At 43.4% G+C, this 13924-nt stretch overlaps 1 protein-coding gene across 1 annotated transcript in view; it reads right to left on the bottom strand.

Annotated features, from left to right (window-relative positions):
* Positions 1–10568, bottom strand: part of eys (eyes shut homolog) — a 364937-nt gene extending 354369 nt beyond the window's left edge. The window contains exons 1-4 of the mRNA XM_063191194.1: positions 10515–10568; positions 2151–2636; positions 1528–2060; positions 183–299 (exon numbers count right to left, since the gene is read on the bottom strand). Coding sequence (XP_063047264.1) covers positions 183–299; positions 1528–2060; positions 2151–2452 — 952 coding nt within the window. The 5' untranslated portion in view covers positions 2453–2636; positions 10515–10568. The remainder of the gene's footprint in view (positions 1–182; positions 300–1527; positions 2061–2150; positions 2637–10514) is intronic.
* Positions 10569–13924: the final 3356 nt, after the last annotated feature.

Consider the following 13924-nt stretch of genomic DNA (forward strand, 5'->3'; position numbering starts at 1 on the left):
TAAGTGCTGTTTTCATTAATCTGAACAAAAACACACATGCTTAATTGATTGTAGTACACCCAAAGGCAAGGCTCAAGCCATTGAGTGCTAAGGAAATGAACAAGGCTACACTGGTCACATCCCACACTACTCTCCGTGCTGTTGCAATTGGCCTTCAGAAAAGAGAGCTTTACAGTACCAACCTGTGTATCCGAGGTGGCAGTCACATCGGAAGGATGTTGGCGTCACTTGCGCACACACTCCATTTAGACACTGTTTGCTGCAACTTTCTTTCCCGATAATTTCGGAGCAGTTCATCCCTAGAGTGGAAAAAAAAACACCAAACATGTCAGCTGTAAGTAGGACGATGAAATAAAAATGAGTGACAGATGTTCAGTTTCTGTTCGTAGTTTTAGGTGAACAACACGCAACAGTCTATTATTCATCACATCTATGGTTCTGAAATATTATTACTAACACACACACACACACACACACACACACACACACACACACACACACACACACACACACACACACACACACACATTCCGTGAACCAAAAAACAAAAACATTATTACAAATTCAACACAGACTTGCACAGCCATTTAACTGGCACAGTGCAAGTTCTTCCTGTCAAAGATTTTAACAACAGGGGTGCATTTCTCGAAAGCATAGTGGTTAGCAGTTAGCAACTTGGGTAGTTGCCAATGGGAAATTGCATTGCAATCAACAAAGTAGCTAACATAGTTAGCAACTACACTTTCGAGAAATCCACCCCAGGATTTCTATGGTGCTTTGTAAGCAGATATATCAATGGATATCATTTGCAATGTAAACCACTGAAGCCCACTGCTGCACTGCAGCTGTAAATGGTCCAGAATATTAACACAACACACAGTTACATGTACAGACGAAAAAAAGAATAACATTCCATTGGCATATCATCAGGTCTATACATCACAATTATTTCTTATTAAATTCTCTGAAAGTTAAGCGTTCAAACTGTTGTAATTCAATCCTTTGCCTTAAAAATTATATTGACATAGAGAGGTGAACATAAAATAAATATGAAGTAGGACTAGGGAGCACAACAGGAGGAAAAGCCCAACAGAAATATAAAAGCAATTAGGAATGCTTTCAGGTGTTACAGAAAGCCATTTCAGGAATAATTACAGTGATTAAAGGCAGCGAAAAGAAGCCAATTCCTGGAAAATGTTGTGTGCAAATAAATAGCCCATGGGGATATCCATATCTTCTTGAAATTACAGGAGAGCACGCTAAGCGAGGACCCGTAATTACGATAGATAAATAATAAATAAAGTGTCTGCAAAGAAACGGGGTGGTTCTGGCAAGGTGGGTGCGTCTGGTCACGCTAGTTTAATTTAATGAGCTCAATTTCTTTTCCAATTTACAGTAATTGAACGTGTGACATGACCTAAAAATGAAACCATTTAGAGTTTGGGAGGAAGACCGTGTGAATTTCATCCAGGCTACATAGTGGGTTACAGAGGCAGAAAGGCTACCCGGTGCGCCAATAAGCCTTACCTGTGAACCCGGGTGTGCACTTGCACTTGTAGTCGTGAGCGTTAGGGTCACCGGATCCATAGCTGAAACACGTACCGCCATTAGCACAGGGGTGCGCAGCGCATACGTCATACTTCTCGCAAAACCTCCCCGAGTAGTGCTTGGTGCATTCGCACGTGTACGCGGGGCTCTGCGCGTCGGTCCTGCACGTCCCTTTCCCAGAGCACAAGCGGACCAGCGGGGAGGGCTGGCAGTGTTGCTCTTTCACGGACACTCGGAGGCGCAGGCCAAGCCGGCACAGCTGCGAGCTGCCGTCACGCGAGGCCACGAAGTAGTGCACCCCCGGGGAAAGCCATTTGGGCTCGACCCTAGCAGTCCCGTTCATAACGCCCGGGAACAGGTACTGTGCCGAGTGGGGGTGCAGAGCAGAGCAATTGTCGAACTCCTCCTTGGACACGTTGGCCAGGTTCAGGCCGTACTCCTCCAGCGTGACGTGGGCAAACATGTAGAGCACGTCCCCTAACTGCAGCTCCAAGGGGCAGAGCTGCGAGGGGCTGGGGGGTGACGAGAAGGAGGAGGAGGTCGAGGAGTTCATGGAGGTGGAGGTGGAGCTGGTGGTGGTGGTATTGGGCGTCCGTGGTGACGCATCGCCTCCCCCTCTTCCTCCTCCTCCTCCTCCATCAATCTGTCCGGCGTGGCACTGGGTCAAGCCGGTGCAGGTGTTTTCCATGAGTGTCCATTTCACAGTGGTGCTCTGGGGCTGGGAGCGCCACTCGCGGGGGGCCGCCGCCGGAGAGCCGCCAGCGCCGCCGCCACCACCACCGCCGGCGCCGCAGATTGCCTGGCTGCCGAGGCCTTCATCCATGAAATAGGCGAGCAGCAAGGCAATGAGCTGCAGGTTTAGCCTCTTCATGCCTGGCCGCTCAGCTGCTTTCTTCCCGCGCATGATTATCTATGTCCGCATGGCTTATCTGTGGTCATTTGCAGGATGGATGGATGGATCGAGCAGGCGAAGAGGGTGTGAGGGAGTGAGGTGAGGTGGGGTGGAGCGGTGGGGGGCGGTTGGCTCATTCAACACGGTGGCTGGCATCAACCCAGGGCTTGATCAATGGCATGGCGCAGGCAGTGACCTAATGGGAAATAACAGCAAGGAGAGGGTTAATGCTCTTGTTTCACGGCTGTTTTGCGCCGGCTGGCTGCTGAGAAGAGAAGCCACTTCCACAGGTGTAGGTCAAAATGCAGACAATTACCCCGGCAGGCAATACAGCACTGACTGCACTTGCACTTGCACCGCACTCCAGCTCCCAAAATAAAAGCAATACAATACATCTTAGGAGTCGGAAACTACCAGGAAAACAAAAGCAGACAAATGCTCTACTATATGGCGAGTTATACAAATGTTTTGTCGTTGTTTTTCTTTTTTTCTCTTTTTTGTTGATCGTGTGAGTTGGTTGGATATGTTTCTTGGGGAAATGTGAATCGCGGGCAGTACAGTGCCTTGGGGTTGGAATCTGGCATTACATAGACTGCGAGTCCACACACAGCAGCTCTGTTGCACTACAGGCTACACACACACACACACACACACACATACGCACACACACACACACACACACACACACACACACACACACACACACACACACACACACACACACACATACGCACACACGTACAAGCTCTATTGCACTACAGGCTATTAACCTGCACGACTGAGCCTGGGAGACGTGGACTTGAGTGACTCACAGAGTCAGCGCGTGTGCGCGCACACACACACACACACACACACACACACACACACAAAGAGACACATGCACGAGCACACAAACACACACACACACTCACTCACACACGTACGAGCACAAACTCGCGCACACACAACTCGCACACACTCAGATACACAGTCACACACACAGACACACACACACAAACACGTACACACACACTGAGAGACATGTTGGGGCCAGACCTCAGTGCTGACCACACCAGGTGTGTCATGGAAGCTTGTGCTTCCCTGTGGCTCAAAGTGCAAATGACAACGTCAGATAAAATATTCCTCTCCTCTCCTCTCCTCATCCCCCTCTACTCCCGCTGAGCCAGTTCTGCCCGTGTCAAAGCGCAGAGATGAGTTAAAACAGACTGCATTGTCTCCCTCCCTCAGGCCCCTCTCTATAACCTCTCACACTCAAGATAAAAGCACTGTGTGTGTGTGTGTGTGTGTGTGTGTGTGTGTGTGTGTGTGTGTGTGTGTGTGTGTGTGTGTGTGTGTGTGTGTGTGTGTGTGTGTGTGTGTGTGTGTGTGTGTGTGTGTGTGTGTGTGGAAAGTGTTATCTCCACCACTGCATATCTTTCTCTTCTTGATACTTGGTGAACAATGGCTGATAGGAACGTCCTTTTGGTGATGATAAGTACTCAATGAATATGAAATGGAGCCGTAAATGCAGGGTGACTAAAGTGTGAATTAAGGGAGAGTCTCCGTAGAGGATATACCAGGCCATGAACCTGCTCTCTCACTCCAACACAATCTCACACATCAAAACAACCGGCATACTTCAGTTCACACCGTTTCTATGGATATATAACTTAGACAAAAGACAATTGATCATTTGAGAAATGCAAGAGCAAATGCAATGAGACCAAGTAATATCTGATTCAGTTCCATAGTGTAGTCTAATCTGTTTTACTGTATTTACTGTAAATTGAAGATGTCCAAAGGTTTTTGGAACAGGGTAGACTTGTATTTTTCTTATGTATTTTTTATAAGTCCTCAGTATGCTGAGAGCAACCCCTCCAAAAACAAAAGCTGAACCATATTTGAGCTATTCTTCAAACAGCATGCCATCTCCTATTAAATATTTAATGTACTTCATGTATTTTTTTTGTTCTTGAATATAAATACTTACTTTACCTTTTACGCAAGAAAGAACTAGATGTACTTTGTAGTATATGTTAGTTTTAGCCACTTGGTTTCATACAGCTCATTAAATTTTGATGGCTCAGGCTAGAGGACAACACAACACAGCACATCTATCAACCCGTCTAGTGTGGTAAGACCTTGTGCAATTGCTGGCTTTCCTGCCAATAAAAATATTGAGAGGTGCTGCTTACTGACCTTGACAGCACAGTCCAAAAGCTGCATCTAAATGCACATTCACTCCCATTGTACATTCATACTCTTTAGCCCATCCATATACAGTACGGTACGTGCCTCGGGTAAAAAAAAAAGTCCACAAAGGGTGCTAAAATAAAGAACAAAATGCATAACCAACTACAACATTTGGGGACTGTTGTTTCCGTATCAGGGGTTGGTTTTAGTTAGCGTTAGCGTGGGTAGCCATGGAGGGTTGCAGGTTCAATCCCCACCCTTACCAATCCCCTTCCTGCCTCCATGTCTGAAGTAACCTTGAGCAAGGCATCTATCCCCACAATTCTCCAGAGGCTGTAACCAATAGTTTGCAATATCTTTATGTCACTTTGGATAAAAAAAGTCAGCAAAGTGTAATATAATGTAAGTAGTACTAGTAACCTTGAGCAAGGCATCTATCCCCACAATTCTCCAGAGGCTGTAACCAATAGTTTGCAATATCTTTATGTCGCTTTGGATGAAAAAAAGTCAGCAAAGTGTAATATAATGTAAGTAGCACTAGTCAGGAGGACATCTTCCTAATGGAAACATCCTCTGAGAAATCCTCTGAGAAACATCCTCTATGTGGGAAGGTCGTAAGCTTGTTTATTAGCTTAAATCACACCAGAACTACACATTTCAATCACACCATGATCCGAAAATACATACAAATAACTGAAATTGTTCTAATTAGCTTATATAAATACAGTGTCTGTCTGCTTAGAGTACAACAGGTATACCCGCAGCCATGCATGTCCTTGTTTGTTTTGCTCTCATGAAAATACCCACTTTTTCCCCCATGTGTACCAGGCGGCAGCACCCACTCTCCGAGTCTGAGTCACCTGCTTTTGGTGCCATATTCTGGCATATGTCCTTTCAGACAAACCTTCCTGACTGAGGCATTGTTATGCGCTATGAGAAGCAGAGCTGACAGCTGGGTAGACTGAGCGAGAAAAAAATAAAAACAGAAAGCACTTGAGAGTGTTCTGAGCTCTTTTGTGGTTTGCAATCCCTTCCCTCCCTCCAGAACTCCATCTATCTTCACACCGTGTGTGTGTGTGTGTGTGTGTGTGTGTGTGTGTGTGTGTGTGTGTGTGTGTGTGTGTGTGTGTGTGTGTGTGTGTGTGTGTGTGTGTGTGTGTGTGTTCTTATGTGAGTCCATCTTTATCTCGCTGACCTGTTGATTCACAGAGAATGTCAGAAAAAGTGGATGACGCTGTGAGGTGTTTGTAAGAATACAGTGTGTGTGTGTGTGTGTGTGTGTGTGTGTGTGTGTGTGTGTGTGTGTGTGTGTGTGTGTGTGTGTGTGTGTGTGTATGTATGTGTATGTGTATGTGTGTGTGTGTGTGTGTATGTGTATGTGTGTGTGTGTGTGTGTGTGTGTGTGTGTGTGTGTGTCTGCGCGCATGTGTGCATCCCACTCAATGTTGCACAACAAACTGAAACCTTAGGTGCTACTTTTCCACTCAGTAACTACAGTGTGTGACTCAAATTTAAATAAGCGGTTTATAAGAATACTGAGGATGGCTGCAGACATTTTTCTAAGACATCTTTTCTTTGGGTTAGCATTGTACCAACAAGAATCAAGCTTGTTTACTTGTCTGCAAAATCACTAGGGAGGCACAGATGTCCATCAGAAAAACAATTCTGATCTAGAACTAACAAGGCTGAATTTGAATATGCGCAAAATATTCATCAAAGAAGCGTAAAAAAAACGGTTGCGATGACACACAGACTGGCTAATGCATGTGAACAGTGAGCAAGTCAGACACTAACCGTGTTATGCATCTCATATTGGCCAGGCGTGAGACGAGAGATGTGAGAAATCTCCATTATCAATCCTTCAAAGCTGTCGCATCATCAGCCCGATAACAGTGCACATTTGTAACAGACTAGTCATCCTCTTGCTGAATTCCAGCTGCACATTCAAACCCAAAACCAAATACGTAGCAACTCTGCACTTTGAGCTGGTAAGCTGGTAGTCACTAAAAAGCTAAATAATATCAAAGTCAATAGACATGATGTCACCGTATCAGTCATATGTTCCAGTAAGCTTTTGTTAAAGATTTTGTTAAAGCTTTTGTTAAAGATTCACTCCGATGTTGACGGATGTGACGTTGAGATATTCCTGATGCAATACTTTTAACATTCTGAAAAAAGAAGAAAATACTGTTATCCCTGTTTAGTGAAAGTATACATAGACTTACTGCATTCTAGCTGAAGTTATATGTTATACCATGTGACTACAGTAAACAGCCTGGTTTAAGAGATGGATCCATCAACCAATTACATTTAGATGATTTTCCATGGATGCACGTGTCCTTATGTCCTTAATCTGCTGAAGGCATCTCGCCTCTTATCCATAAAGGTTGTTGCAGTGCACTCAAACTCATGACAGCATTTAAAATGGATTGAAACAGCAATTTGCAAAAATGCACCTTATAGCCTATAATAGTTACAGTATGTGTGATCAGTGCAATCTTACCGACGTCTTACCAAAGCGTGGAGCATGCACACATGCACACACACGTACACACGCACACACACACACACACACACTCTGTACTTAAGAACAGACACTGTCTATCCCTGTGTCTCAAATGGTGCACTTGTGCACTTCAGTGTTCATGTTTCAGTGTGTATGCCATTTTACAGTAATTACGCACTGAAACATAGTGCCCGAAGTACACCATCTGAGACATAACACATGTGTCAAACAACTCACAGCTCCTAAAAGCCACAGGAAGACAAAATGTAACATTTAAAGAAAAATCAATGAGGACTAATACTGAAGGTGTTTACATGAAATTGCACAGACAATATATGTATTGTTGTACTGTACAGTACTGTATGTGAAAAAATAATCTGTTGCTGCCACCCTATAATTATTCTATTAGAAATGATACTATCCCTGTTGCCTTTTCACAACGATTTGACTATCCTCACCAAACACCATGGGCTGTGTGTCATCAAGAATAACCAGAGATATCAGAATGCTGGTCACACTTTTACATCAAGGACATGCGCGGTGATGTAACTTCAATGATGTATTCATGGCATGGTTGGGGGAGAAAAAAAACTCACATTGATTTAAAGTGACATTGTGTATGGATGTAAGTTAAGCAGCTTGATTAATAGCATGTTGTATTCAGTATAAGCAGCTACAGTACGTGCCCTGCAGCCAGACAGTTGTAATTTCACAAAGAAAACAATAGCTTGGACATTCTACCTTTTAGCAGGATGACTTAATAATAACTTATTATTAATAATAATAATGATAAGCTTAGTATTTCTGTTTGATGAGGTCCCCAGATCTTGAATTCCACGAGTGTGACACGCAGGGCCGCTGACAGCTTTTGCTGGGCCCAGGACAAAGTAATCTGAAAGGGCCCCAAATCTAGTACTAACAATGTATTGAGGACCCAATTATGGATTCCCTGTCAATCTGGGCCCGGGACAAGTGACCCCTTTGCCCCCCCCCTGTCGGCTGGTGACATGCATCAGGAAACATGAGGCTCGAGGAAAAATCTGAACAACTGAATGTTTGAATTCAACGCCTCATGCTCGATTAGCATTCCGTAGAGCTTTTCCAGCATATTAGCTGAACTAAACGAGGCTTTGTAAAGCAAGAGTTAATCAATAAGTGCATACTCATGTTGATAATTCATCATTATTACAAGGGTGTGTTGTTAAAGCGAGACTGTTGCTCATCACCCACCCACCTCTCCTCTCTCTACTCTCCAGAAGGTTGATTAAATAGACCTCATACTCACTGATCAGAATTTGTAATGCACCGTTGAGTACACTGTGTTTCTTTATGGGGTCCTGGGGTTCAGAGATTTCATTGGGCATAAGCAATCATCATATAAACCAGTAGACTATTTAAAATGCCATAGCGGCCTCTCTCCCCTAGTCCTGAGTAATGGCCTAGTGGGTCTCCAAAAGCAAACAAAACTTTCCCATTCAAAACAAAGGCCAAATAGTTCCAATTATACACCAATATATAAAACGGCACAAGCTGTGCAGTCAGGAGATGGGCCCCAGCGTCGGAACAGGACACATGTACAGTACATGGTCATAAAGTGTACCGTACTGTTCATCACTGACTGGTCCGTGATGGTGATGCATTCTGCTAATGGGGGTGATTAATCAAGTTTATGCTGCATGTTATGGTTAATGTGTATAAATTGCCCTCAAAATTCAGGGCTGTGTGGAAGCGAGTGAGCAGGTAATTGTACCACCAGTTAGGGGGACGTACACATTGTACAGTATAAGCCAGCGTGGACAATACATTATGGATGGCCTGCATTAAGTCAAGTGCACTGAGTTGATGCATTCCCCCCCCCCCCCTAAAAAAAAGTTGCTGTGTGAATGGGGTAAATGGTTGAGCTCAGAAACCTGACAAAACACCCGTACAGCATGAAATAATGCTTTAAGATGCAGCTTTCTGATTTTAGCTGAATTGATGAATTAACCCATTATCAATTTTAGCAGTGATGTATATTAATAGGCCTATCTCCCTCTACTACTCCATGTAAGGTGTGTTTGGTATGCAAGCCTTCAGGACCCAAATTCGTCTTAAGTGTTGTTTTAAAAGTCAGCAACGTAGTTATATGAACAATGTGGTGATTTAATAACTGTATGTTTGGGGTGGAATATGTAAGAAATATTTACAAAATTACATGAATAGTAAACGACCACAGAAAGATGAGAGGGCAGCCGTGGCCTTATGGTTAGAGATTGGGTCTTTCAAACAAGGGGTTGCCGGTTCGAATCCCCCCGACCTCTCCCTACATCTCCATCCATGGCTGAAGTGCCCTTGAGCAAGGCACCTAACCCCACATTGCTCCAGGGACTGTAACCAATACCGTGAAAAATAATAGCTGTAAGTTGCTTTGAATAAATGAAAGCGTCAGCTAAGTATCATGTAATGTAATGTACTCCTGCCAATCTCCCAAAACACCCACCTTTCAATATGCACAATGCAGCAGGGAGGCAGGACATAGTGTTTTCTGAAACACACTGTGAAGTACCACCACCTAGGAACATTTCCGAGCACCAGTGAAGAAGGCACTAACCAATAGCCTACCTGCCAACTCACAAGTTACACAACTTACACAAGGAGTGATTTATCTAAAGCAATAATCATACAAAGCCCAGCCTTTTCCCCAACGCTGAATTGCACCTATCAGCATGTCATATTTAGGCTACATAAAAACTTAGTAAGTTGAATGTCTGCCTTGTTGTATCATTGCATAAGGTACTGTATCTGTGTTCTCTGGCAGTTACAGGGATCAGCAGTAAAACTGACGCACGCAGTCCCAGACAGGATTTTTATAATTAGTATTATTATTATTATTATTATTATTATTATTATTATTATTATAGAAATGCCTAAAATCTCCCCGTAGCTTATTAGACACTGGACGCCACTTCATATGTCCACTGCTGGTGGACTCATTGATAGACTGGTATTACAGAAACCATGTGTTCGCTATTACGTCATACATCCAAGATAGCCTTGTAGCCGATGCACTTGTTGATTGAAATGGCTAACTTCATTTACGCATCTAGCCTACAGCGACGGCATAGACAATAAAATGAGTAGCCTACGCATGAGTTTTCAGAAAGTGACACATTTGGAGGCCAGACGGAGGATGAATCAAGTTATCTCCCTAACTCAATAATACTCACATGAATCAATCTACTCGCAACTGAATCCTCACTGTGGCGTGAAGATGGGGGGGTATGTGAGGCTACGTTGTCTCATCAGTTGGTTACATGCGCTTTTTGCGAGAGCATTTTTTTTCTATGACCTTTTCCATGTTCACCGACACAAACCAAATCACATTTTGATATTTATAGCACAATACACGTTTCTTACCGTGTGCTCCCTGAGGTTGACTGTGTAGACTACGCGGCCTGGGTTTTATCTGACTAATCTGCCTAGAGACGCGGCCATATGGTCAAGATACCTTCAATGAACCGTCTGTCAGAACTGCTGCGCGCGCGCTGGGATAAGAGCATGTTCTTACCTCGACCAAACGTGTTGACGGCTTGTTGTTGTTCTTGAGAGAAATTACACGTGTTAACTTGATCTTAATGATGAATTAACTTTTTTATAATGAAGTTGCAGGTTGTATTTCACTGTTGGAAAAAGCGACGACTGTCTCCTCATGCAGACGCGTTTCTAAGGTAACCAAACGTCCCCGTAAGGGAAGCAGCTACTTCAAATTAATTAAGGGGGGATAGCAGACAACCCTACCTCGTGGGATGAAACCGGAATAGTGGAAGGGAAACAAATAACACTAATATGTTTCATTGCATTTTAAATTGACTGTTACATAGGCCTACTCAGTAAGAATGCGAGACTTGATATGGTAAGACCATTGAGAGTAAATAGAAATAGAAATTCTATTTACTGTCAATGGGTAAGACTCTTTTTAAACTTGAGGCATGTAATACCCCAATAATTATCTATTAGCCTATTGTACATTTTTCCCTTGAAGTTGATATTGAATTGGAAAATAAATGTGTACAATTCAGCTCTCATTCATCCGCTTGTTCAGCTCACCTACAAACCCACCTGATCTCTCTATTCAGCTAGGGTACCACATGCATCCAGCCTCCCACAGCACAGCAAAGGCAAGGTGATGGGTTCCATTTAGTGTAGCAAATGTGTTCATTGACAATGTAGCCTAATAGATAATAGGCATATCACTCAGCACTTGCCAAAGCCACTGTATGTATGGAGGTGTGGGCCTATCACTCAACAGTAAAGACTGTTTACTGGAGGTGGATATGTCTAATGCCAATTCAGTGTTTACTTAACATTAACCCATTGTTAAATGTAGTTAGTGATCATGTTTGGCTATAGGCTATATTTTGAGTCCACTTATGCGATGCAATGGAGATGACACTAATAGCTTTTCATGTACGGAATGGGTTGGAGTCTCAAGGTGTGCATACAGTATAGGTTACTCTGTAATAAGCTCACGTGGGCTGCTGGGGTCAAGCGATTCTAGGGCAGTAGGAGGCACGTTGACCCATGATTCATGTGCGCATCACTGAATAGTGTTCAAGGGGAAAAGATAGCCCTCCCCACAGACCAACACATTGGTGTGGTAGGAAACCGTGTATAATTTGACACCATGTATCACCCATAGCCTCTGGGTGTGCATCCTATTCAGAGGGCCATGCAACTGACCCATTTCAATTCCTCAACAGCTGCAAAAGACAGGTGAAAACAAAAGCAAGAACTGGGCTTTTTTGGGTTTATAACTGGCCGCCACACGCAATCCACGTAAGTGGGCAATTTGGAAGAAAACACACGTAGAAAGGTCACTTGGAAAACATTTATGCAGGCACTCCATGCTTTCCTCTCATCCGCTGTCAAGGCTCAGTCTTTCTTAGCAGTATTTATATCCTCTCCTCCTGTCTTTAAACTCTTATGTAACGTTTCGACATGTGGGCTACTATAGCCTCACTGTGCATTGGTCCACCTGTGGAGAACAGCGCCAGAGAATCGTATATGAGAGCAGATAAAGCAGGCGGGTTCTTTTCCGGTATCCACTTTACGTCGGGTGAACGCCCCTTTAGGAGACCTTCGATTAGGAGACCTTCGGAGTCTTGAGGTTGAGAATAAATGGAGTCCCCTTAGCGCTGTAGATGGCGGTAGCGCACATCTTGTGCAAACACCACGTAAAGAGAAGAAGAAGGAGGGACAACGCCCACTTAGGAGACCAAATTTTGAGCACACACTTTTGCATTGAGTGGGCGTGTTTCGATTCCTCTTTATTATATATCCAACCACTTTGACAGCGCTGCTCCACTAAGGGAACATGTTATTACAATATTACAATGGCATATGGCGGATATTATTTTATAAATGAATATTTTTTTTCTTTGGCAATCTCAAATTACAAGTTTACTACCTACTACTAGTCTTCTACCTGTTTAATCATTAAAGCTTAGATTATATTAATAATTTAGATGACATGATTTAATGCAATAACTACTTACTTTTGATTTTTAACATATCTTTGGCCTCTTTGGACTTTATTCAGATAAGATAGCAGAGAGTGAAAGGAGAGTAGGATAGGGCTGGAAAATGACCCAGGCCGGATTCGAATCTGGGTACCCAGGGACAATTTTGCCCTCATATGGTATGTGCGCACTAGTACCATGTGATACAGCACCCCCTTAACGTGACTTATTTATATATCGCACATCATTCAGAAACATCGTTATTTTTTTGCATCTGCTCTTGTTGTTCTGTAGGCCTATGTCTTTCTTGTGCACTTTGGTTTTAAAGCGTCTGCCAAATGCAAGGAAAACATTTTTTTTAGATTTGTTTTTCTACCGTGTTGGCCACTAATACCCCCATCACAGGGTAGCCTTCCATTCCAGAGTCAAACAACAGAATAACACATATGGGACTTTGCACAGAGCGAGAAATGTGTTTTACCTCAAATATTTTTTTAACCGAAAAGTGAGAAATATCATATCAGCAAGTTATCATGGAATGGCAAAACAACATGTGTAGAGAAAAGGTTATAGCCTTCTGTAACCTTAAAGGTTGTATGGGTTGTATCTTTTGATTTGTCAGGCGCCATCATACTTTACCCTCGAGTGGTCTTTGAGCACCTCGTGGAGTAAGGTCATATCCTACATCAGCAGTAGGTTGTCCTCAAAAACAGTTATATCTTTGACACCAACAGTTTTGCTGTGCTATTTGTTTTTTTTTTCAGAGATTACTGTGCTCAGAGAGGAAGGTTCCCCAAATATTTGAGGGGAAAAAAAGACCCTGGCCAGACTCTAACCTTCACGTCCCAATCCATCTATTCACATCATGTCCTCTCTCCATCTCCACTGTCCTGTCTCAAAGGCTAAAAATGCCCAAAGCAAATATCTCTAAAAAGTTTTTTAAAATTGAAGTATAACTTTACTATTTCTCAGCTTGCCTAATACCGATGAACACTGCTGGTCACAGAACATCACTAGAGAAATTGAGCACAGCAAATGCTGAGTGCTAGCTCTTGAAAGAAATGAACAGCATCACTTTGGCACTGGCGTGGTCTCATGTCCCACCAGTTAATAACCAGGCTTTATTATATGGTTGTGACGTCATCGGTCGAATGCTCCATTCATTTCGACGGGGCTCCCCAACGTTCGCACGTCTGTTATTTTTCGATAACGGACGGGTTGGTCTATAACAGACCGCTGTCAATGGCAACAAGACTTTTCACTGCTAAAGCGACTTTTCAACAAGACTCTAATCAGCTGCTGTGATAG

Source organism: Engraulis encrasicolus, chromosome 24, assembly GCF_034702125.1.
Source record: "Engraulis encrasicolus isolate BLACKSEA-1 chromosome 24, IST_EnEncr_1.0, whole genome shotgun sequence".
Lineage (NCBI taxonomy): Eukaryota > Metazoa > Chordata > Actinopteri > Clupeiformes > Engraulidae > Engraulis > Engraulis encrasicolus.